The sequence below is a fragment of the Lepisosteus platostomus genome, chromosome 25 (assembly GCF_059453375.1).
Source record: "Lepisosteus platostomus isolate fLepPlt1 chromosome 25, fLepPlt1.hap1, whole genome shotgun sequence".
NCBI lineage: Eukaryota > Metazoa > Chordata > Actinopteri > Semionotiformes > Lepisosteidae > Lepisosteus > Lepisosteus platostomus.
The window spans coordinates 4474209-4499964 of record NC_142635.1 but is presented as its reverse complement, the minus strand read 5'-3'; the positions used below and the strand labels follow the sequence as shown (position 1 = coordinate 4499964).

Sequence of the window (25756 nt, the reverse complement as noted above, 5' to 3'; positions counted from 1 at the left end):
TTGGTTAATTGATTGTTCTGGGGTCTGGGGTGTGGGAGGGTGGGGTACAGGGGTGTAGAGAACCGTGAATTGGGTCCCCCTCTGAGCAGCCACACCAAGCGGCTCGCAGCGCTACAGCCGCGGGGCACCGGGCTGTCATAGTCGGGGAGTCGGGAGCCGCTGGTCTGCGGCCTAGACTGCAGACTCTATCCCCGGCCTCGATTAGAGCCCCGCAGACCGAGGACACTCGCAGCCCGGTAGGTGAAGGATGACGCTTCGCGCTGCTGAGGGAACGGGTCCCGTCACCATGGTGACCGAGACAGGGGCTGTGGCTTGTCTTAAGGGCGGGGTTCACTGCTCCAATCAGCGTGTGGAAGAGGTGGGTGAAACAGCAGCCAATCAGAAGAGTTCAAGTTTAGCTCGAGAGAAAAATAACAGCCGAGCTAGGCGGGTCTCGAACCCGGGGTGCAGGGCTGGAAATGTATAGAGTCGGGGTTTAGTAGAGTGAGCTATACTTCCTGCCAAATCTGGAGTAACTCCGCGGTCATACTTATCTGACAAAATTTCGGTAAACGAAAAAAATCGAAAAAGATAAAAAGGTATCCCTCCTGTTCTTGCAATTCAAAAAGTAGCATCTCTGCTCATCTACTGTGTTTCGGGTTTTACAAAAGCTTTTCATTAGGGGCTTGAACCCAGGTCTGCACTAGCCACACATTAGTCCGGGGATTTTAATTCAAACTCTCACCGCCCGCAGACAAGCGCGCTACACGACAAGCCACAGCGCCGTGCAGAAATGTCGCGCCGCCAAATATAAAAGCTTTAAAACTGCGATTCACGCCCGGGCCGAGTGCAGGACACTCTTCTGTAATAAAGACAGAGCAGAGAGCACTGCTGGACTGCAGGAGCCACTGCACAACTGCAGCTCAGGTGAAGTGAATTGATGATGTTTGTGAAGATTGAGGATAATTGGAGCTGCGCTGAATCCTGCAGTGATCTGTAGCTGCTGTGATCCTGCAGTGTTCAGAGGGACTGTCAGTCCTGCCTGTTGCACAGGACTCTGCTTCACTGTGAAAGGTGTTGCAGTGAGTCAGTGTGACTCCATCTGTTTGTATTGAGCAGCTCTGAGTTTGACAGTATGATGGAATTAGACTTGAATTAGAAATGTGGACAATCAGGCTTCATCTTTCCACTGTTCTCCATGAGAATCTCACCCCTCACAAGGCACAGAGCTCATATCAGAAGTTCCCCCGAAACTCTTCGATATAATGACTAGCAGAGAGCTCTCTCATCACCAATAATATAACCCAAGAGTAGGGAAGAGGTGTTCACAACTTGATTTTAATTAAAGAACAAAAATAAGATAAAAACAAGTGACTACAAGTTTGCTCAGGAGTGCTTTATTATGTTAAAACAGTACATTAGTATAGTGAATTATCAGAATGAAGGAGTGAAGGACCAGTCAGCTGATATCAGTGTCCATTCCTGAGGCTGGTACAGGTTCTCCAGAGGCCGTCCCTGAGAAAATACCCACAGCAGTGTAGGAGCAGCTCAGATAGAGGGATCAAAGAGCACAACACAGTTTACCACAACAGAGATCATCTCCTATCAACACAACAACTGACAATACTATTCCACATCATTATGGCAATTATAAGATTCAACAGAGAGACAATACAAACATAACAAACTGCAAACTGAAGAGATCCAGCAGAGACAAGTTTAAGTGTAAGATCTGTACAGGTATATATAAAGCAATATATATATAACAGATATTCAAAACATTGTCTATGTCTATAGATATTCAATAACATTGCTGGAAAATTTAACATTTAAATGTTTAGGGAATTATTTTTAAATAAAGATTAAATCAGAATCTGTATTCTCTCTTTATCTATTCTAGTGTTGAGAAAAATCAATATTATAATGTAATAACTAAATCAACAAACACAAATCAACACGTAATCTCTGTCTGTCTCCTAGATCTCTCGTGGACACAGTATAGAGCTACAGAGGAGAGAGACTGGAGCTAAACCAGCTGGTTACTGGTTAAACTGGACCATACAAACACCTTTTCCCAGCTCTTCAGCTGCTGCTCATCACAAACACCTGGATCATCTGCAGCCACACTGACCCCTCCAGAACCAGGACTGGACAGCCCTGCTGCAGACACACACTGACCCCTCCAGGACCAGGACTGGACAGCCCTGCTGCAGACACACACTGACCCCTCCAGGACTGGACACCTCTTACTTACTTTATTGTCTCAGAGGGAAACAAAATAAAGTAAAATCTACCCTCAGTTCTCACAGCTTCTCTTAAAGACGAGCTCTTGTCCTGCCTACCTCCTTCCTCAGGGCTGTGGAGTGGACAGTGGACTGTCCAGCTGGTCCTCATGATCCTCACAGCTCAGGGACTCAGCCTTTGGAAAGGTCTGAGCTTCAGTCCTGTTTCTCCAGTAACAGAAGACGCGCTCTGACACACGAGGGTCTCACCACCATCATCGTCTTCTTCATCATCATCAAATTCATCTGCACGAAGGTTCACGATCACTGAGGCTCAACGTGTCTGAAGCAGAAATAAAGTTTCCACAGCAACTCGTGTAATTTAGCGCCGTGATTTCATGTGCTCAAACGAACAAAATACGAGACAAACCGCAACAGTTTACAGCTAAAGCACAAAAAGCCGCCTCGGATTTTTCACAAAGAAAAGCGACACCGATTAAATGTTACTTCTGGCTAAATAATACATCCTTACTGTTTCTTAAACGCAGAGAAACAACAACACATTTAAAATTCCCGCCCCTCTCCTGAATCTCGGTGATTATTGGGCAACTGGACCGAGTCTCGTCTATAATTGGGAAAACTTACTGTCAATCAGCAATAACCCCCACTGACCAATCGCGACATCACTGGGCTCAATCCAGTGGTCTGATTGGCTGTGGATCTTCTTGTTCATAAACAGAGAGTACAGACCCCAGTCACATGATCGGGGTGTTTAATACACACCAGACCCTCACTACTGCACTGTAAACCAGCCCTCCATAGACTCGTGTATCACCACTCGACAACCCCTGCTGTAGCCCGATCAATAGGCTTCATTTTATTTCGAAATCACTGACACTGCGGGCTTTCTTAGGTTTTCACTTTAAGATCCAAAGACATCTCCGAAGTCCACATATTCAAACGTAAATTGTTTTTTTGAAGGACGAGTCACAATAATGACAGTTTTGATTCCTAAACACGTAAATAACATGCTTTACAATATAATGTACATTATTATTTAGTATTATACTCGTCAAACTTTAATTATTTTTTTTACAGGACTCCGAAACATAACTTATATCTAGTAGCCTAGAAAAATAATCTAGGATACACATTTAAATGTTAAAGGATTAAGTGAACAATCAGTTTAATATACAAGAAGGAAAACGTTCAGGTCACACCTGAAGAAGGCTCGACAGCCGAAACGTTGTGTTTTCTTTCTTCTCTTTTCAGCAGGGAATAAACCTATTACTTGTTCCTTTGCAGCCTACGCATGCTGACACGGCTACCCACCTGAACTACTTATGTTCAAATGTCGACATTTAAAGATGCAGTAACACTGTGAAAAGCGATGTCAGAAGGTGACATTTCACAGTGTGGCCGCCAGGCGGAGACACTGCTACACGTGTCTATGGAGGCTGCTTTAATGAAGCCCTTTTCAGTTCCCAGCTGTGCTCCACTGACCTCAATGTCATCTTTATCCAGTCCAGCTCCTGGCCCTGAGCCTCACTGACAAAACAGACACCAGCTCCAGGCCAAGAGTCTCAGACTGACACTCTCACCAGCTCTGAATGAGCCTCAGTGGGATGTTGTGCTCTCTCTTTCTGATCTTTTCATCTAGCTAACAGGTTCAGTGCAGTGTGCTGACTGAAATCATCTTCTCATCACAAATCTTTTACTCTAGTGGTAGCTTGTCAGTTTCTGTCTTCTTCATTTTGTCTTTTTTGTCTCTCCCACAGTGCAGAACAGTCTGTCTGAACTAACTTCACACATTCTGGCAGCTCTGTCACTGTCACGTCTGTCTATTGAGCTGTCTGGATCAGAGTTGTTACTTTCCAGGTATAATTTTTAATCTGTAAATCTGAAATTTCAATTAAATTTAAATCTGTCAATCGTTAAGGAACCAGGGGTAAAATCTGAAGGACTGTGGCCTCTCTTACACTAACTCTTATCATACAAGATTGCTGAAGGCTTTATTGATCATTATGCAATTGATCCTGTATTGACTATTGTGTCTAAACCCCTCTGTACATCTGTCAAACACCCCACTTCTCATTTCAGCTGTAACAGGATACAGCTCCTTCTCCCTCTGTGAGAATGTGACAGTATTCCTCCAACAGTCCCTCTCTGTCAGGCTGCCCGGAGACAGGACCGACCCCAGTGTGGCGCCACTGCAGGCTTGTAGACCTCAGGACTGGATCAGAAGGGGGTCTGTAACTGGTCTTTGATTGTAGTCAGATTTCTGTCCACCAGTGTCTTCAGTCAGGTTGCTGTAGTTCATTCTGATTTGATGCAGCTCATCTTTCAGATTGAAGAAAGTTAGATTCAGTCTTCCATGCTCCTCCCTGTCACAACAGAGACTCTGTTATCTGTGAAAGATTGATACATTTGACTTTCTTGACAAATACTGAAATTCACAGGCTGTATACTGACACTCAGACCTCACATGGTCATTTATAAATTACTTTAGCAGATTTTCCAAATATACTGTAGCATAAAGCCATAAACCCAGCAAATCTTAATATGTAGCTTTTCCCAATAGTACTCATTAACTTCAAGAAAGCACAATACCTTGACCAAGTGCCCAGTAACTCAAACTCTTCTGTAATCATGTCTCTAGAAGTCTCTAGAAGTTTCAACAGGCTTCTTGTCTCCTCTTGGCGTGTTGACATCACTTCTCTGCGTTTCATATGGTTTAAATATGGCAGTGTAGCCTTTAGATTTCTTAGTCACAGGCATCTTCAACCCTGTACTCCAGAGTTTGTTGGAGACTTTACAGAAAGTCGTTTCAGGTTTTGCCTTGAACATATTGAGAATTCTTCTGTCTTCAACTGCAGATGTTTTTCTTGGTTTACCTGGTCTTGGCTGATTTGTAATTATTACTGTGGTTCTTCAGTATATTCCAAACTCCAAACAGTCTGGATTTGTCCCGTTTTAGTGTTATGATTTTGATGGTGTTTCTGCAGCTTCTCTTTAGCGGAAGAGTCACCAAACGCCAACGTCAGAGTGGAATAGGCCTCATATCCTTAGCCATAATCACCCAAAACTCATGCCACCACCCATTTTGTTAGGGTTCTACTGTATAACTGCTGATATCAGGACTAAGGGGGGTTGGGGGGTTCAGGGGTACCTGTAGTTTCAAGGTGGGGGGGGGGAGGACAGTATAAGAGAAATGTAGGTGTCATTGAAGACCAGGAACATTGCTGCAGCAAAGACAGATTCTGTCTTAAATGAGACACCAGTGGACACATTTATTGACACGTATTTCGCTGTTATACAGAACACGTCTAAACATATATTAAAAGTGTATCTTATTAAACCAGTTAAGATTTCGGTTAAAATTTCAAACAAACCTTCTTAAATAAGTCTGACAGCAATCTATAAAATGAAAAAGAAAACGAGTAATAAACCAGAGAAACTTTTTTATTTATAAAGACACTTGTAAAGTTACAGCTCTTGTACTAAATAAATCGAAAGGTATCGGTGCAAAACCCACAAATGTAAAATGATTCATCCTGACAAATGTCTAAAATAATACAGTAAATCAAACATCTTGTCCTTTTTGATTCGTTTAGGCAAAAACCAGGATCAAGCAGGACAGTAATACCCCTTCAACACAACCCCGAATTTTGCTTTACTTCTAAAAATACATGTATAAAAATGTTCAATCAAAATTCAAAGCAAAGATCATATTGAACATAAAGTTTGATCTTTCCTGTTGTAAAAAGACAAGTGTGACTGGAAACGGAGGTAGAGGTGACATTTTAAAACAGCAGTTTCTTAAGCAGCCTCAGTGAGAGTGTGGGTGTCAGGGCAGGTGTGTCAGTGACACAGACAGGTCACTCAGCTGTAGTCGTCACCATGGGAAGCTGCAGTGGCTGCACACAGCGGAGAGTCTAAGGAGACAGGGGCAGGGAGCTGCCTTCACAGATCCAGAGCACTGATGATTCACATTTTATATTATTCCAATTTTTAACATCATTGACACCTAATGTGGTAGCCAAACAGTCTTCATTCTCACAACTATAAGGTTCACCAGCACTCCAGTACCTGAAACACAACAGTTTGTCTTTAACTTAAACACTCACTTAGCTCATCAGCTTCACAGAGGAAACACTGACATACTGTTCTTGAAAACCTGTTACCTTTCCCTCAGTACAGCTCATAGTGGAAACTGCTGGTGCCATTGCTGTCCTTCACCTGTCAGAAGCAGCAATGTCTTCACTACATTCAAATGTTCACATCTGCTCAGTCATGTCCAGTGTCTACTTTGTATCTGGGATCTTATACTGCATGTGTTTCTCTATAGTAGGTTGTGTGTGCGTGCGTGCGTGCGTGCATGCTTGCGTGTCTAAGGTCTATTCCGCCACCTAAACAAAGCTCAACACTTCAGATATTTTATTTCTTCTTTCTAGTTTTCAGTGTGGGGTACCCTTTCATCTTTCATTAACAGTCTGTTTGGATAGGTACAAGTTAAAATCAGTATCTTCACTGATCTTACCCTTCAGTTAGTTGAGTTCCATCCACCCAGATCCAGGTTCCTTCTACAGCTACATCAGTCATTCCCATCCAGTATTCACATCCTTGTGTATGACTGTTGATGAACTCCTGAGCACAAAACAGAAAGATGCACCTCTAGTCTCCCTGTTGAACAAGTGCCCCCAAACACACAACCACTCCAGTGCCCTGTGAAACAGAAGACAGGCAGAATTGGCACCGCTGGGCTCCGTGACTGACCTCAACGAGAAGAGAAGCAGGTTTGTCTGCTCTCGAGCACTGACATTTTACACCACAAGACTACATGCTGTTTCATTCCAGAGAAAAAAGGAATAATAGAACAGCTACTCTAAGATACAATGCCACAGATCAAGGTATTTTTTTTTCTGCTGTATTTGCCCAGTGTGTGATATTGACAATTATGAAGACAAAACTGCTGTCATGTTTTAAGGGATTACATTAGACTTCGTATAGGCAGACATAGCAGAAGTGTTGATAGTGTGATACCATGGGGATTGTGGACTCCACTTATGTTCACCCCTCTAGACACCCCCTTCATAGCCTGTTCTCTCAATCTATAACTTTCCGAGCCATCTCGGACTCTGAGACTGACAGCCTCCCACTCACACATGCATCTGTCCTTTTCATGGTCTCCTCTGAGACTTTCCTGAGGCTTACTCTCATCACTGAGCCCTTTGCTCATGGTTGCCTGGTCTCAACAAACCTTACCTCTAATTCTTTCAGGAAGTAGCAGTGGAAGACCCTTGACTCAGTCATTCCTGTTGGGCTGGATCTGAACAACTTCCTTCTTTATCTTACCAACAGGCTGACAAGGAAACACTTATGATCACTCCCTCAGCTGAATCTCCTTACCAACCAAACACTCTCCAGCTGTGGTGGCATACTAATGCTATCTATCGAGAGCTCCACCTACCTGCCAAACACAGCCCATATGATACCACAAAAGGCTGTGTGAATATTTCTTTTAGATTTTATAACATTAGGAGTTCAGTTTTACCTTTCCTTATACTGTAAATACAGTGGCATTAGTAGGGAGAAAAATATTTTCATGAGTAAATACCAAAGACTAAATTCAGAATAAAGGTAAAGGATCAGTTTCTGTCCACTTGTCATTTAATTTCTGTATTGTACTTTTCATTTTGCAACAGAGTAGCAGTGAAGTACCACACCTACAGTACCTGTTCAGTTCTATTGTTTATAATCACCAGGTCAGCTCCCTGCTTCCTGCAGGCAGTGCGACTGTCATTCCAGCTCAGTGTATCAGTAGAGAAGTAGTAACACTTGGTGCTGAAGAGCTCCCAGCCCCAAGGACAAGGTCTACAGTCTTCTTCTGTAGAGTAAGAACAGACAACAGCTCATATCAGTTCATCTCTCTCTCCAGCACGGTGCATCCACCCAGCACATCTCTTCAATGTGTAGACTTCCAAATGGAACTTTCTACTTCACAGAGGCTCAGGAAGACCAAGTCATCAACATAACATTCTGAACAGGGAAACAGCCCAAATAGTCCATCAGAATCCTTACAAACAGAATTGGAAAAAGGGATCAGACAACTCACCTAGTGTGCTTTGGTTTGAGACATTGCAGTACCGATCCACCGGAAAGTGCTTTCTCAACTTAGTGATCACAGATGTGAGATTTTCTTTTTCTTCCTGTAACTTCGCTTTGCCTACAGACAGGTTGCTGTAGTTTACTCTCAGGTGATCCAGTTCATCCTTTAACTGAGAAATGTTCTGAGAATTCTCAATATCTGTGGTGACAAATATCGATTTACTGTACTTTAAAACACAAAAACCTTTCTCACAGAGTCGTAATATCCTATTTCCTTCACCGCATTTTGTGGTGGGTCATCATCTCACTAAATTTTTTCTTGTAACATCTTGACAAATGCAACAGAAGCTGTTTCACAGGTCACAAGCCTTTTCCATGTAGTCACTAAATGACACCTGATCATTTCTAGTTTTCAGAGGTACTGTATGTCTTTCTAGATTGAACAATTACTGAATATTGTAACATGAATGACTGAAGTTGACACTGTAGTGAATAAAAGAAGTAGCTTTTAATGCCCTTTTAATGTACAGAGAGCGCTATTCCCAAACTTAACGTCCATAACTCCTAGACAGTAATGAAATATGTGAAGGACAGTCTACAGTGAAGCAGGTCAGTTCTAGTGCAAACACACTCTGCTGCATTTCCTTCAGAGTCTCTTTGCTTGCTAGGTAACTGCACAAATACCTCCCCCCACCCCTCCTCAAGATACACAATTCAAGGGGTCTCGCTGCCAAATATCAGGTGCAGAAACAGCTACAATATGATTCCTAGTGAACATTTTCAAAAGGCATTGAAGTGAAATTTTCCAGGACTACTTAATTCTCCCTACTGTTCTGTAGTCCACAACTGCTGATGCTATTAACTTTGCATCAATCAATGTCTCAAATCAGACAAAAACACAACACAAAGTTATTATTTTACTGTATGATCCCAGAGAGAACATGATGTTTTTCAAAGCTAGGAAACAGTCAATAACTCTTCCCTGTACAAGACAACTATGCACAGTGCAACCACCATACACATCTAAACTAGTCATATTGCAGCTAAAAACACACTGTTATACTCACAGTAGACAATGAAAACTATGATGGTAATCGATAGAGCAGTACCCAGCAACCCCAGACACACTGCAGCCAGTCTATAGGCAGGAGGGCTGGGCTTAGCTTTCACTGTAGGCACAAAATGAGGAGAAGTGCTGTCTGGTCATAAGTGGAGTTCCACAAGGCTCAGTACTTGAACAACTGGGATTTCTTCATAGCAATGATAGAGCACCAACTGAAAATCTGGTAAAGCTGCACATACAATGCTTACACTAAGGTATATGACTGGTTCATTCCTAGCTATTGTAATGTTAAAAACAACTGCTGCAGAAAACAAGATTACATGCATTAAGTAAACTGGTAGCCACTATGCTATCAGAATGAAGGTAAAGTCATTTACGACGAAAGTCCAGTAGATGGTGTTATAATGGTGATTGCCAGCATCCAAAACTCCTTGAAATGTGCACTTTGAGCAAAAGGTACAAGACTTCTCAGATCAGTGAGAATACAAAACACTAGAATAGAAACAAAAAACACTTGAAAACGTAGGTGATGAATTATACCATCACAGTGCAAGTCTTTAACAAAACAGAACACTCTCTGATCAGACAATAGCAGCATAGATCATTCACAGCCTCAACACCATATGGCACCATTTCTTTCTTAACAGGTGATAAGGATGTTTTACTGAAAGGAGAAAAATTACCTTTTCTATGAACTTTGAGATGCGTGATCATGAGACTTTGATATGTCTGAGAATATCAATCACATCCACCGCACAGCTCTGCTTGTCTGACAAGGAAACACTTTGTACTTCATTGTAAAAAGACAAGATGTATGACTGACCTGGAGGTCCAAAAGGAGCTGCTGTCTGAGCTGAGGGAGGTCCAGCTGTCTTTATCTTTTCAAAGGTCACCTCCTGTTTCACTGATAGAGACAGAGCATCAGGGATTTAACACACAGATTCATACCATCTCTGTGGAACTTTGAGACTGCAAAAAAAAGATACTTTACAGGCATAGTGTTTGGCAACAGCTTGATGACATCTCTTCTGCCTGTGTGATTTCCTGGAAGAGCTTCTTTCACTCACTGGTATTGGATATCAGAAAGTGCAGGAGAAGCTCTGTCGCAGTTGGGGTGTTAAATTGAATTCTTCAGATTGATTGGGGAGTAATATTCTTTCTCTGACTCTGTGTCGGATTCTTTACAGTGGTCAGCATGAGAAGATGTGGATTTGTAACAGGTATCAATAAATCCCAAGGTAAAGAACTGAATCGTTCTCATTGGGTCATGTTTAACCTTTGCATCCGATATATTAATGTTGTTTACATACACAGGTCTTTATTGTACAGAGAAACAAAACATGCAAAACAGGGAACATGAGACAGTAGATGTAGTAAAGCTCACAAAAGCAAACTTTCATCACCCTAAACAACAGATATCACAGATGCTGTATAAATGTGACACTGAAAAGAACACAATGTGGGGGAAAAACAAACACACATACAGTACAGACAGAAATAAGGGGATGTCAGCTTTCAAGCTTTAGTCCTGCGACAATCTCTTATTGTTTCATGTCTCGTGTCCAGAAAAACCACAGTAACAGAATGATTGAAGCCATTGAACTTCATCATGACAAAGAGAAGAGGCTGGACATTGACAGAAGCACATGCAGCTGATTGATTGAAAGCATAAAGACCAGAGGAGGCTTCCTGCTTCCTTCTTCAGTGCTCATCTACACATGGAGAGAAGTCCAGCTGTGAAAGTTAACAACATGGCTGGGCAGACTGTTACAGACTCCCAGAGGGGAGTGTGAAAATAACTGCAGTGTTATCATCAAACAACCTGTCTCCTCACTTGCTCTTGTCTCTATAGTAATGAAACCAACTCCAGCTCTTAAACACACGGACCAGCACTTCACAGGAGCAAAGCAATATCATGAAGTAAGGGAACAGTTGACGTGTTTATTCCATGCTGAAAAGAAAAGAAAGGAAACACAACATTCCAGCTTTGGAGCCTTCTTCGGGTGTGTTCTTCCCTTTTTTTTCTTTTCAGCCTAGAATAAATCTGTTACCTGTCCCGTTGCAGCCTACACATGCTGACACAGCTCCCTACTTGACCTATCATTAAGTATGCCCTTCACACACCAGGTTTCAACTATAGAAAATACATTAATCATTAATCTGAAAGTTAGGAGATAGCTTAAGCTTTTCTAACATTACTTTCAACACAAACTCTTTCCAAAGTTTAGGCATTATTATTATTTGTCTGCTCACTATGTAGTGCACTAAACTGTCCTAAGCAATTACAATTCTCATATAACAGCTTTAAACATAAGAGCTTGCACAGCTGGACTCACGTATATGATGCACTCCTGGCTTCCTGGGTGGGTTCTGATCCATTGTGGAGTACACATTCTCATCTGGGTTGTCTAGTCCAGAGTATACACCGTCTGAAGCCATGGACTGTGCTGTGTGTGCAGAGAAGCTCCCTGGTCATTAACCTATGCTCTTACATTACTGGGCTCTCACTCTGAGGATTGTGCTAACACTGAGCATCTGTTCTGTATGCGATCGCATCTTTCTTTTAATTTAAGATTTAATTTCTAATCACCAGTCACATCTTATCAAGAGCGTCTGTCTCCTCATTTGTTCACCTTTCACTCTATAGTAATTAGATCAGCTCCAGCTCTTAAACACACAGTCTAGCACTTCTGAGGAACAAAGCAATATCATTAAGTCCTTCGAACACCAGGTATGACCTGTAGAAAATGCATTATTAATCTGAAGTCATTACGAATCTGAGGTTCAGGACCAGGCTACAGCTTCACAATCTATAACTGCTGATCTCCATTTCATCTAAACTCTTCACTGCCTTGTCAAAGTTGACTATGGAATAAGAGATCCCAAAGCCATACTCACCTGTGTACCCCACTCTTGGGTTGCAGGTTGTGTTCTCATACATTGTGCAGTATGAATCCTTGTCTGGGGTGACCAGTCCAGAGTGTGTACCGTCTGAAGCCATGGACTGTGCTGTGTGTTTAGAGATGCTGTCCTGGGCAGTAACGTGAGCTCTTACAGTACTGCTCCCTCACTCTGAGGACTGTGGGAACACTGAGTGCTTGTTATGTATGACATTAAGAGGAAGCTACAATCAGTCTACTGGAAGTACATCACAATACAATATAGAAGTACAGTACAGTTACAAATAGGGGGTAACGAAAATGGTGAAAACCAGGATTTGACTGATGGGTCTCATCAATAAGTAAACTAATTATTCATAATCCCCAAATTATTTGTGATTTCTCCAGAGAATACCAGAGCGGTTGGTATAACTAAAGGCAAGTGAATTCCTTATTCTCTGGAACAGCTTTGGTGAAAAAAGTAATAATCCAGCACTCTTGGTTCAACAAATGTTTATTAATGACTAGACACCATCTATATTATACCATCAAAACATATAACACACAAGTTACTCTATGTACAATATTTATAAAAAAACAAGGCCTAACATTCTAATCACCCAGAAAAAAAAACAAACTCTACGAAGTACAGAACTCTTAATTCATGTGGGTAGCTGCGTCAGCATGCGTAGGCTGCAAAGGAACAAGTAATAGGTTTATTCCATGCTGAAAAAAAAGAGGAAAGAGAACACAGCGTTTCGGCCGTGGAGCCTTCTTCAGGTGTGAGAGAGACAGGGCAGTAGGCAAAGGTAAAGTAGCGGGAGAACAAAGGTTGGGAGGAAGGAGGAGTGAGAGGCGGGAGCAGGGGACAGAAAGAGAGGCCAATCAAGAGGTGTGAAGTCAGAATGGGTGCAGAGAGGTGTGAAATGAAACTTCCAATGAATGGAGAAAATTTAAAAGAACAGTAGTCTATCGTTAAGGGAAGGGAGAATGTGTGATCCTAGCTGCAGAATAATTTTAGTTTCGGTGGTCTTTCTGATGTATGAGTTCGGAAAACCGTCTTTGAGAACACAGACGGAGAGATTAGAGTGGTCGTGGCCGTCAGAGGTGAAATGAGAAACAATGGGCTTGGAGAGATCTTTAATCTTCACAGCCCTGACGTGTTCTCTAGTTCGTGTCTGCAGAGGCCAAATGAGAGATCAGCTGCCTTCTAAATAAATGCGATACAACACACAGTTTAATCTCTTGGTCGGCACCCCGGATGCCCCAAAATAAATGGGAGCTGACTGTATCTACTGTACCGATTCTAGAAATGCGCCCCAAGCAGGAAGCACGTTTCTAACTGAGGTATCTTCTGCCCAGGAAGCCCAAGTTCCCTAAACACACAATCTAGCAAGCTCTCTAAAAAGGTTCAAATATTTAGCTCCGGTCAGATCCTGTTTGGATGATCATGAAGTAGGGGCTCTCACCAGGAGCATGCTTCAAATACCAACTCCTCTAGACCATCTCTCCTTCCTTCGTGTTTCTTACTCTTCTTCTCTGTGCTCTTAATGTGATCTTCTACTGTTTCTGTACTGCTCATTGACAATCATTAACCCACAACTTACCTAGGTACAGCAAAGGTCAAGTTTGCAATTGTTTTTGCTGAAGTGACCCCCCCCAGAACTCAGCAAACATCCTCCCTGCTTTGAAGCTGGAAGTGCTAACTCTTCCAAGTGTCACAAACATTACCTAAGATCTATGAGACACTTCTCAGGCACCTAAAGCTGCCACAATAAATATGAAATGTTATGATGTTATCCAGAATTCGGGAAGATGTTGTTAAACTACACTGTCACAGTTGAACAAACAAAAAGAAGTTATCTTAATGGCTTCTGGATTAGAAAGAGGGTAACCCTTGATTACAATGAGACTTATATAAAGGAATTGCTGATGTATTTGCTCTGGTTGTGTCAGTGAGTGAGGAATGAGGAACAGGACAGCAGAACTGCAGGTTCACCAGGGTTTATTATCCTTACATTGACATGGTTAACAGGTGTGTGTGCCGATTGCAATCAGCAGCAAACAGTCCATGAGGTACTGAGAGAGAAGGAATGGAAAATTCTCCCACATCCCTTTGCTGCTCATCCACAGAAAAAACTTGCCACACTACTTGCTGTTTACACGAGTACCGTAGACTCCTCTTACCTCGACAATATTTCTTTGGGACTGTGAAAGAGTGGTTTGATATGGAGTGTTAAAAGGGATTTAGGCCACCAGGGGGCCCCATCAAGACACTCCAGGGAGAGGGAGAGGATGCATCTAAATATGCATAATGTTTTTATAGGATTGGTGTCAGCTCTTGGAAACCGATTTCCTCTCAAACATTGAGAGGGTTAATCTAGAGACGCTGCAGAGTCATATAAATTGGGAAAGTAACTGAAGTCAGAATTCAATGCCTTGAAAACACTTTACACATTAAGCGCAGGTAAAAAAAGATAACTCCCTTGAATTATTATGAAGTGTCAGATGAAATCACATTGTCTGACAGTACTGTATGCTTAAACTGTATGTTCAAATTTCACCTGCTCCAGGCCTATAGAAGACAGGGTTTTTGGACACTGACTAAAACCACATATTTTAATCAGTAATTGCTAGGTTTAACAAAAAATATTTATTAGATTCTTAAACCACAACAATTCTCATTAACATGACATGAATTACATACAAAACTATTAAACAATGTCTACATCTCAAATCTAATTTTCAGAGTTTTCCAGGGAGTTAAACTATGCTTAGGGATGGCAAATACATTTACTAAGGAAAAGAATTTTCATGGGCCCACAACAGTGCTTTAAATGTGTATCAGTTAGAGCTCATTGTCTGTCTCAACACTGAACAAGACACTCTAAAATTGCGACACTACAACGACTCAGTTCACCAAAATGCGATCTTCACACAATCACCAGTCCCCCTCACTCTCACTGTATATACTTGTGTATAAACTGTATCTACTAGTAACCTGGGTTGGGCCAATCTGTCATATTTTAAGGGACCAGGAATATCTCCCAAAATTTAATTATTTATTATTATAGTTTTGTTAATCTTTCTCCTGGTGACACCACAATATAATGTTGATGTTTTGTTTTAAAACAGCCTGATGACGAGATTTGGCCTACTAGACTATAAAAACAAGCCATATTTCAGCAATGTGATGGTTATGCTTTGTTACTTATCAAAGTGTTACTATGTTAATGTTACAAGATTACAAAACAGTGCAGGGAACCTGCTGCTGCTGGGCTGTTAATATATTCTTTCTACACATTGAGGAGGGGCTAATGTCCTTCCTGTCTTGTGGTGGAGTCCTTACAGCGGTCAATTCCAAGATCATCATGTGAAGACCTTGACTTGTAACAAACAGCAATTCATTCAAGGTAAAATGACTGAATCCTTCAGTTTGGCATCATTTATAACCTTCGAATCCAATGATATTGATGGTGTTTCGATGCATAGCTCTTGACTGTATGGGCATCGGAGAAGTGAAGCGGAAGAGAAGTAAAAGAAGCAAAACAGGGAACATGATATATGCAGTGAGGCTCACAATTGCACACATTCATCAATGTAAAGGACAGATACCACACAGGCTTTGCAAATGTTCTATGGCTCATTCACCTTTCTTTTTTATTGTAATGCCTGTTTTCACCATCACAGTCTACCAGCATCTGGATTTCTGCTTCAGGGATATGACATTCTTCTTTGAGAAAGATTTGGTCATGCATGGATGATGGAGTGAGAAAATCCTGTCTCAGATATTGTTTAAAGATAGCCCATGAATGCTCAATTGAGTTGTTGACTGAGAAGGTGAAGACCTATATATAAATAAGATCAACAAACTGTTCATCAAACCACTTGGAGACCACACGTTTTGTGGACTGGGGCCTTGTCATTGTGAAGACATTTCAGGAAGAAGTGCGGCAAAATGGGATAAAGATGACCACTCAGTACTGAAGAAGATAAGAGAGATGCCCGGAAAGTGAGATAATAATATTATTTTCTTGTTTTTGTATGTTTTTGCAAACTATGCAGTCTAGTGGCTTGAAGTAGGCTTTGTGCTCAAATATATATAAAGATGCTGCCTGTCCTTGGTCAGAAAGATAAGGGGCATGTATTTGGTAAGCTGGCTATACGCCCAGAACATGAAAAGAACTAACTGTTAACTAGTCTGCAACTTAGATATAATTGGCAGGTGTTGCTGTTTTATCATTTGTTTAGAATATGTCATAGTAACTCTTTGTGTTTTAAGGTATAAAGGACCATCTTCAGCTACTTATTTTTTAAAGGAACAAGTAATAGGTTTATTCCATGCTGAAAAAAAGAAGAAAGAGAACACAGCGTTTCGGCCGTGGAGCCTTAAGTCTGGTGATCACAAGCCAGACTTCCATATGCATATGAATAAAGGCATTTCTGCTTCACAGACACCTGAACTTTGTCATTTGTTTGACACTACAGTACCATTACATAGTGATGAGCACTGATCTTGGAGTAAATCAATGCATCCAGACCATGCCAGGAAATCACACACACCAAACATTACACCATCTCCATGTCAAAGTTCATCACTGGTCATATATGGACTAAGGTTGGTGTACTTACAAGTATAGTTGCAGAACTATAGGACTAACAACAATAAAGAAACACTGAACTGCAGAAACACAAAAAATAGTGTCACTTGTTTTATTGTAATTGATGTGGCCACAGTCACAAATTCTGTTGATGCTGACGACACTAACTCGCACACTTACAAGAATATAATATATAAAACGAACTTTCAGCAAAGTACATGATACTTCAAATTTAAAGCAAATCAAAGAGTGCATATTTTTTAAGCAAGAAAAGGTATAGAAATAAACCTTAAGATGTTTTAATGTAAAAAACAAAACTAACAAGTTTAAAAATATATACAGAACTGTAACAATTCTTCCATCAATTAGACTGTCCTATATCAGTTGACATGACGCTGCATATTTCACATAGTATCCTTTATAAATATGTAAGAAGCAAACTCCTTTATAAATATGTCAGACAGATTCTGATGTTCTCAGAGTAAAGGACTACAGTATTTCACAACACCAAATAAACAAAGACCATGCTGAATTTATATAATACGTACCCCCATTAAAAACCATCCATTTTGCAAATCCAAGCAGTGTGAAACAATGCATTCTTACTTGTGAAGACAGGAGGGTGTATAAGCTTACATAAGTGTCTGATGAGCTTACAGTATATTGAACATGTAAGAACAGTAAATTGCACCTGTTATTCCTTGCTGACATGAGGCAGAGCCAGATTCAGGCCGGACACAGATAATTATCCCCTCCTCTTCTGCACAGCCCAGATTTGTTTTCTTCTCAGACTGTTTTACATTAAACAGATATAAATCACTTCTCAGATATGTTTTACGGAGCACAGGAAAAGTAATGAGATGTTCAAAAGTATGTCTTTTCTAATAACGGCCATGCACTCTGAGGACCAATGGTCGACTTAGTTTCTTCCCCCGCGTTTAAGAAATCATAGTGTTATTAGATATGGAACTGGAGAAGATTATAAAACTATAGATTGTTAACGAGCTTCATTGAGAGTGTGGGTGTCAGGGCAGGTGTGTCAGTGACACAGACAGGTCACTCAGCTGTAGTTGTCACCATGGGATCCTGCAGTGGCTGCACACAGTGGAGAGTCTAAGGAGACAGGGGCAGGGAGCTGCCTTCACAGATCCTGAGGGTGTTTTTTCCACATCCTTTATCATTCCAATTCATAAGCCTTTCAGCACCTGAGGTAGTCAAACAGTTTTCATTTCCACCACCGTTAGGTTCACCACTATTCCAGTACCTGAAACAACACAACAGTTCGTCTTTAACTTAAACACTCACTTAGCTCATCAGCTTCACAGAGGAAACACTGACATACTGTTCTTGAAAACCTGTTACCTTTCCCTCAGTACAGCTGCGGTACTGCTGGAGCCATTGCTGTCCTTCACCTGTCAGAAGCAGCAATGTCTTCACTACATTCAAATGCTCACAATCTGCTCAGTCATATCCAGTGTCTACTTCGTTCTTTTAATGCATCTGTAACTCTGTAGTCAGTACTGTATATGTGTGTCTAAGGTCTACTCCACCACCTAAACAAAGCTCAAAACCTCAGATATTTTATTTCTTCTTTCTAGCTTTCAGTGTGGGGTTACCCTTTCATCTTTCATTAACAGTCTGTTTGGACAGGTGCAGGTTAAAATCAGTATCTTCATTGATCTTACCTTACAGTTGGTTGAGTGCCATCCACCCAGATCCAGGTTCCTTCTACAACTACATCAGTCATTCCCATCCAGTATTCACTTCGTTGTGTACGATTACTGATGAACTCCTGAGCACAAAACAGAAAGACACACCTCTAGTCTCCTTGTTGAACAAGTGCCCCCAAACACACAACCACTCCAGTGCTCTGCGAAACTGAAGACAGGCAAAATTGGCACCACTGGACTCCGTGACTGACCTCAACGAGAAGAGAAGCAGGTTTGTCTGCTCGCGAGCACTGACATTTTACACCACAAGACTGCATGCTGTTTCATTCCAGAGAAAAAAGGAATAATAGAGCAGCTACTCTAAGATACAATGCCACAGATCAAGGTATTTATATTCTGCTGTATTTACCCAGCATGTGATATTGACAATTATGAAGACAAAACTGCTGTCATGTTTTAAGGGATCACATTAGACGTTGCATGGCAGACATAGTAGAAGTGTTGATAGTGTGATACCATGGGGATTGTGGACACCACACTGGTTCACCCCTCTAGACACCCCTCTAGAAACACCCCTCATAGTCTGTTCTCTCAATCTATAACTTTCCGAGCCATCTCGGACTCTGAGACTGACAGCCTCCCACTCACACATGCATCTGTCCTTTTCATGGTGTCCTCTGAGACTTTCCTGAGGCTTACTCTCATCACTGAGCCCTTTGCTCATGGTTGCCTGGTCTCAACAAAACTTACTTCTAATTCTTTCAGGAAGTAGCAGTGGAAGACCCTTGACTCAGTCATTCCTGTTGGGCTGGATCTAAACAACTGCCTTCTTTATCTTACCAGCAGGCTGACAAGGAAACACTTATGATCTTATGATCACTCCCTCAGCTGAATCTCCTTAACAACCAAACACTCTCCAGCTGTGGTGGCATACTAATGCTATCTATCGAGAGCTCCACCTACCTGCCAAACACAGCCCATATGATAACACAATAGGCTGTGTGAATATTTCTTTTAAATTTTATGACTATAGGAGTTCAGTTTTACCTTTCCTTATACTGTAAAAACGGTGGCATAAGTATGGAGAAAAATATTTTCATGAGTAAATACCAAAGACTAAATTCAGAATAAAGGTAAAGGATCAGTTTCTGTCCACTTGTCATTTAATTTTTGTATTGTAATTTTCATTTTGCAACAGAGTAGCAGAGAAGTAACACGCAGCCCCCTACCTGTTCACTACTACTGTTTATAACCACCAGATCAGCTCCCAGCTTCCTGCAGGCAGTGCGACTGTCATTCCAGCTGAGATTATCAGTAGAGAAGTAGTAACACTTGGTGCTGAAGAGCTCCCAGCCCCAAGGACAAGGTCTACACTCTTCCTCTGGTGAGTAAGAACAGACAACAGCTCATATCAGTTCATGTCTCTCTCCAGCACAGTGCATCCACCCAGCACATCTCTTCAATGTGTAGACTTCCAAACTGAACTTTCTACTTCACAGAGGCTCAGGAAGACCCAGTCATCAACATAACATTCTGAACAGGGAAACAGCCCAAACAGTCCATCAGAATCCTTACAGACAGAATGGGATAAAGGGATCAGACAACTCACCTAGTGTGCTTTGGTTTGAGACATTGCAGTACCGATCCACCGGAAAGTGCTTTCTCAACTTAGTGATCACAGATGTGATATTTTTTCTTTCTTCCTGTAACTTCACGTTGCTTACAGACAGATTAGTGTAGTTTGTAGTCAGATTCCTGAAGTCCACCTGTAACTTGTTGTGGGCTGCAGTCAGGTTGCTGAAGTTCACCTGTAACCTGTCACGGACTGCAGTCAGGTTGCTGTAGTTTTCTCTCAGGTGATCCAGTTCATCCTTTAACTGAGAAATGTTCTGAGAATTCTCAATATCTGTGGTGACAAATATCGATTTACTGTACTTTAAAACACAAAAACCTTTCTCACAGAGTCGTAATATCCTATTTCCCTCACCGCATTGTGTGGTGGGTCATCGTCTCCCTTAATTTTTTCTTGTAACATCTTGACAAATGCAACAGAAGCTGTTTCACAGGTCACAAGCCTTTTCAATGTAGTCACTAAATCACACCTTATCAATTCTCCTAACTCCTAGACAGTAATGAAATATGTGAAGGACAGTCTACAGTGCAACAGGTCAGTTCTAGTGCAAACACACTCAGTGCTGCATTTCCTTCAGAGTCTCTTTGCTTGCTAGGTAACTGCACAAATACCTCACCCCAACCCTCCTCAAGATACAAAACTCAGGGGGTCTCGCTGCCAAATATCAGGTGCAGAAACAACTACAATATGATTCTTAGTGAACATTTTCAAAAGGCATTGAAGTGAAATTTTCCAGGACTACTTAATTCTCCCTACTGTTCTGTAGTCCACAACTGCTGATGCTATTAACTTTGCATCAATCAATCAATGTCTCAAATCAGACAAAAACACAACACAAAGTTATTATTTTACTGTAAGATCCCACAGAGTACATGATGTTTTTCAAAGCTAGGAAACAGTCAATAACTCTTCCCTGTGCAAGACAACTATGCACAGTGCAACTACCATACACATCTAAACTAGTCATACTGCAGCTAAAAACACACTGTTATACTCACAGTAGACAATGAAGGCTATGATGGCAATCGATAGAGCAGTACCCAGCAACCCCAGACACACTTTCACTGTAGGCACAAAATGAGGAGAAGTGCTGTCTGGTCATAAGTGGAGTTCCACAAGGCTCAGTACTGGAACAACTGGGATTTCTTCATAGCAATGATAGAGCACCAACGGAAAATCTGGTAAAGCTGCACATACAATGCTAACACTAAGGTATATGACTGGTTCATTCCTAGCTAGTGTAATGTTAAAAACAACTGCTGTAGGAAACAAGATTACATGCATTAAGTAAACTGGTAGCCACTATGCTATCAGAATAAAGATAAAGTCATTTACGACGAAAGTCCAGTAGATGGTGTTATAATTGTGATTGCCAGCATCCAAAACTCCTTGAAATGTGCACTTTGAGCGAAAGGTACAAGACTTCTCAGATCAGTGAGAATACAAAACACTAGAATAGAAACAAAAAACACTTGAAAACGTAGGTGATGAATGAAGTCTTTAACAAAACAGAACACTCTCTGCTCAGACAATAGCAGCATAGATCATTCACAGCCTCAACACCATATGGCACCATTTCTTTCTTAACAGGTGATAAGGATTTTTTACTGAAAGGAGAAAAATTACCTTTTCTATGAACTTTGAGATGCGTGATCATGAGACTTTGATATGTCTGAGAATATCAAACACATCCACCGCTCAACTCTGCTTGTCTGACAAGGAAACACTTTGTACTTCATTGTAAAAAGACAAGATGTATGACTGACCTGGAGGTCCAAAAGGAACTGCTGTCTGAGCTGAGGGAGGTCCAGCTGTCTTTATCTTTTCAAAGGTCACCTCCTGTTTCACTGACAGAGACAGAGCATCAGGGATTTAACACACAGATTCATACCATCTCTGTGGAACTTTGAGACTGCAAAAAAAAGATACTTTACAGGCATAGTGTTTGGCAACAGCTTGATGACATCTCTTCTGCCTGTGTGATTTCCTGGAAGAGCTTCTTTCACTCACTGGTATTGGATATCAGAAAGTGCAGGAGAAGCTCTGTCGCAGTTGGGGTGTTAAATTGAATTCTTCAGATTGATTGGGGAGTAATATTCTTTCTCTGACTCTGTGTCGGATTCTTTACAGTGGTCAGCATGAGAAGATGTGGATTTGTAACAAGTATCAATAAATCCCAAGGTAAAGAACTGAATCGTTCTCATTGGGTCATGTTTAACCTTTGCATCCAATATATTAATGTTGTTTACATACACAGGTCTTTATTGTACAGAGAAACAAAACATGCAAAACAGGGAACATGAGACAGTAGATGTCGTAAAGCTCACAAAAGCAAATTTTCATCACCCTTAACAACAGATATCACAGATGCTGTATAAATGTGACACTGAAAAGAACACAATGTGGGGGAAAAACAAACACACATACAGACAGAAATAAGGGGATGTCAGCTTTCAAGCTTTAGTCCTGCGACAATCTCTTACTGTTTCATGTTAAGTGTCCAGAAAAACCACAGTAACAGAATGATTGAAGCCATTGAACTTCATCATGACAAAGAGAAGAGGCTGGACATTGACAGAACCACATGCAGCTGATTGATTGAAAGCATAAAGACCAGAGGAGGCTTCCTGCTTCCTTCTTCAGTGCTCATCTACACATGGAGAGAAGTCCAGCTGTGAATGTTAACAACATGGCTGGGCAGACTGTTACAGACTCCCAGAGGGGAGTGTGAAAATAACTGCAGTGTTATCATCAAACAACCTGTCTCCTCACTTGCTCTTGTCTCTATAGTAATGAAACCAACTCCAGCTCTTAAACACACGGACCAGCACTTCTCAGGAGCAAAGCAATGTCATGAAGTAAGGGAACAGGTGACGCGTTTATTCCATGCTGAAAAGAAAAGAAAGGAAACACAACATTCCAGCTTTGGAGCCTTCTTCAGGTGTGTTCTTCCCTTTTTTTTCTTTTCAGCCTAGAATAAATCTGGTACCTGTCCCGTTGCAGCCTACACATGCTGACACAGCTCCCTACTTGACCTATCATTAAGTACCCCCTTCACACACCAGGTTTCAACTATAGAAAATACATTAGTCATTAATCTGAAAGTTAGGAGATTGCTTAAGCTTTTCTAACATTACTTTCAACACAAACTCTTTCCGAAGTTTAGGCATTATTATTATTTGTCTGCTCACTATGTAGTGCACTAAACTGTCCTAAGCAATTACAATTCTCATATAACAGCTTTAAACATAAGAGCTTGCACAGCTGGACTCACGTATATGATGCACTCCTGGCTTCCTGGGTGGATTCTGATCCATTGTGGAGTACACATTCTCATCTGGGTTGACCAGTCCAGAGTATACACCGTCTGAAGCCATGGACTGTGCTGTGTGTGCAGAGAAGCTCCCTGGTCATTAACCTATGCTCTTACATTACTGGGCTATCACTCTGAGGATTGTGCTAACACTGAGCATCTGTTCTGTATGCGATCGCATCTTTCTTTTAATTTAAGATTTAATTTCTAATCACCAGTCACATCTTATCAAGAGCGTCTGTCTCCTCATTTGTTCACCTTTCACTCTATAGTAATTAGATCAGCTCCAGCTCTTAAACACACAGTCTAGCACTTCTGAGGAACAAAGCAATATCATTAAGTCCTTCGAACACCAGGTATGACCTGTAGAAAATACATTATTAATCTGAAGTCATTACGAATCTGAGGTTCAGGACCAGGCTACAGCTTCACAATCTATAACTGCTGATCTCCATTTCATCTAAACTCTTCACTGCCTTGTCAAAGTTGACTATGGAATAAGAGATCCCAAAGCCATACTCACCTGTGTACCCCACTCTTGGGTTGCAGGTTGTGTTCTCATACATTGTGCAGTATGAATCCTTGTCTGGGGTGACCAGTCCAGAGTGTGTACCATCTGAAGCCATGGACTGTGCTGTGTGTTTAGAGATGCTGTCCTGGGCAGTAACATGGGCTGTTACAGTACTGCTCCCTCACTCTGAGGACTGTGGGAACACTGAGTGCTTGTTATGTATGACATTAAGAGGAAGCTACAATCAGTCTACTGGAAGTACATCACAATACAATATAGAAGTACAGTACAGTTACAAAGAGGGGGTAACGAAAATGGTGAAAACCAGGATTTGGCTGATGGGTCTCATCGATAAGTAAACTAATTATTCATAACCGCAAAATTATTTGTGATTTCTCCAGAGAATACCAGAGCGGTTGGTATAACTAAAGGCAAGTGAATTCCTTATTCTCTGGAACAGCTTTGGTGAAAAAAGTAATAATCCAGCACTCTTGGTTCAACAAATGTTTATTAATGACTAGACACCATCTAGTACCATCAAAACATATAACACACAAGTTACTCTATGTACAATATTTATAAAAAAACAAGGCCTAACATTCTAATCACCCAGAAAAAAAACCAAACTCTACGAAGTACAGAACTCTTAATTCATGTCTGCAGAGGCCAAATGAGAGATCAGCTGCCTTCTAAATAAATGCGATACAACACACAGTTTAATCTCTTGGTCGGCACCCCGGATGCCCCAAAATAAATGGGAGCCGACTGTATCTACTGTACCCATTCTAGAAATGCGCCCCAAGCAGGAAGCACGTTTCTAACTGAGGTATCTTCTACCCAGGAAGCCCAAGTTCCCTAAACACACAATCTAGCAAGCTCTCTAAAAAGGTTCAAATATTTAGCTCCAGTCAGATCCGGTTTGGATGATCATGAAGTAGGGGCTCTCACCAGGAGCATGCTTCAAATACCAACTCCTCTAGACCATCTCTCCTTCCTTCGTGTTTCTTACTCTTCTTCTCTGTGCTCTTAATGTGATCTTCTACTGTTTCTGTACTGCTCATTTACAATCATTAACCCACAACTTACCTAGGTACAACAAAGGTCAAGTTTGCAATTGTTTTTGCTGAAGTGACCCCCCCCAGAACTCGGCAAACATCCTCCCTGCTTTAAAGCTAGAAGTGCTAACTCTTCCAAGTGTCGCAAACATTACCTAACATCTATGAGACACTTCTCAGGCACCTAAAGCTGCCACAATAAGTATGAAATGTTATGATGTTATCCAGAATTCAGGAAGATGTTGTTAAACTACACTGTCACAGTTGAACAAACAGAAAGAAGTTATCTTAATGGCTTCTGGATTAGAAATAGGGTAACCCTTGATTACAATGAGACTTATATAAAGGAATTGCTGATGTATTTGCTCTGGTTGTGTCAGTGAGTGAGGAATGAGGAACAGGACAGCAGAACTGCAGGTTCACCAGGGTTTATTATCCTTACATTGACATGGTTAACAGGTGTGTGTGCTGATCGCAATCAGCAGCAAACAGTCCATGAGGTACTGAGAGAGAAGGAATGGAAAGCTCCCCCACATCTCTTTGCTGCTCATCCACAGAAAAAACTTGCCACACTACTTGCTCTTTACACGAGTACCGTAGACTCCTCTTACCTCGACAATATTTATTTGGGACTGTGAAAGAGTGGTTTGATATGGAGTGTTAAAAGGGATTTAGGCCACCAGGGGGCCCCATCAAGACACTCCAGGGAGAGGGAGAGGATG

At 41.4% G+C, this 25756-nt stretch overlaps 1 protein-coding gene and 1 long non-coding RNA gene across 2 annotated transcripts; both read right to left on the bottom strand.

Moving 5' to 3' along the window:
- Positions 1-1360: 1360 nt before the first annotated feature.
- On the bottom strand, positions 1361-2840 carry LOC148640814 (uncharacterized). The gene is made up of 2 exons (XR_015929956.1): positions 2322-2840; positions 1361-1494 (listed from the first exon to the last, which is right to left on the bottom strand). It is a non-coding gene; the product is annotated as an uncharacterized LOC148640814 (long non-coding RNA).
- Positions 2841-5645: 2805 nt separating this feature from the next.
- On the bottom strand, positions 5646-24416 carry LOC148640813 (uncharacterized). The gene is made up of 16 exons (XM_088620100.1): positions 23992-24416; positions 23430-23540; positions 21922-22002; positions 21154-21219; positions 20132-20428; positions 19752-19903; positions 18538-18644; positions 17968-18116; positions 12271-12438; positions 11709-11819; positions 10196-10276; positions 9377-9478; positions 8317-8508; positions 7937-8088; positions 6742-6848; positions 5646-6290 (listed from the first exon to the last, which is right to left on the bottom strand). Exons 1-16 carry the CDS (start codon positions 24092-24094, stop codon positions 6137-6139), a joined length of 2133 nt encoding a protein of 710 aa, XP_088476226.1. The 5' UTR covers positions 24095-24416; the 3' UTR covers positions 5646-6136.
- Positions 24417-25756: the final 1340 nt, after the last annotated feature.

Bases quoted from the DNA above. Each gene is read 5' to 3' on its own strand.
- LOC148640813 (XM_088620100.1), bottom strand. From the start codon at position 24,094: ATGGCTTCAGATGGTACACACTCTGGACTGGTCACCCCAGACAAGGAT. The intron at 11,820-12,270 runs GTGAGTATGGCT...CTGCACACACAG, and splicing joins CCCAAGAGTGGGGTACACAG to CACAGTCCATGGCTTCAGAC. The intron at 10,277-11,708 runs GTGAGTCCAGCT...TGTCTCTATCAG, and splicing joins GCCAGGAGTGCATCATATAC to TGAAACAGGAGGTGACCTTT.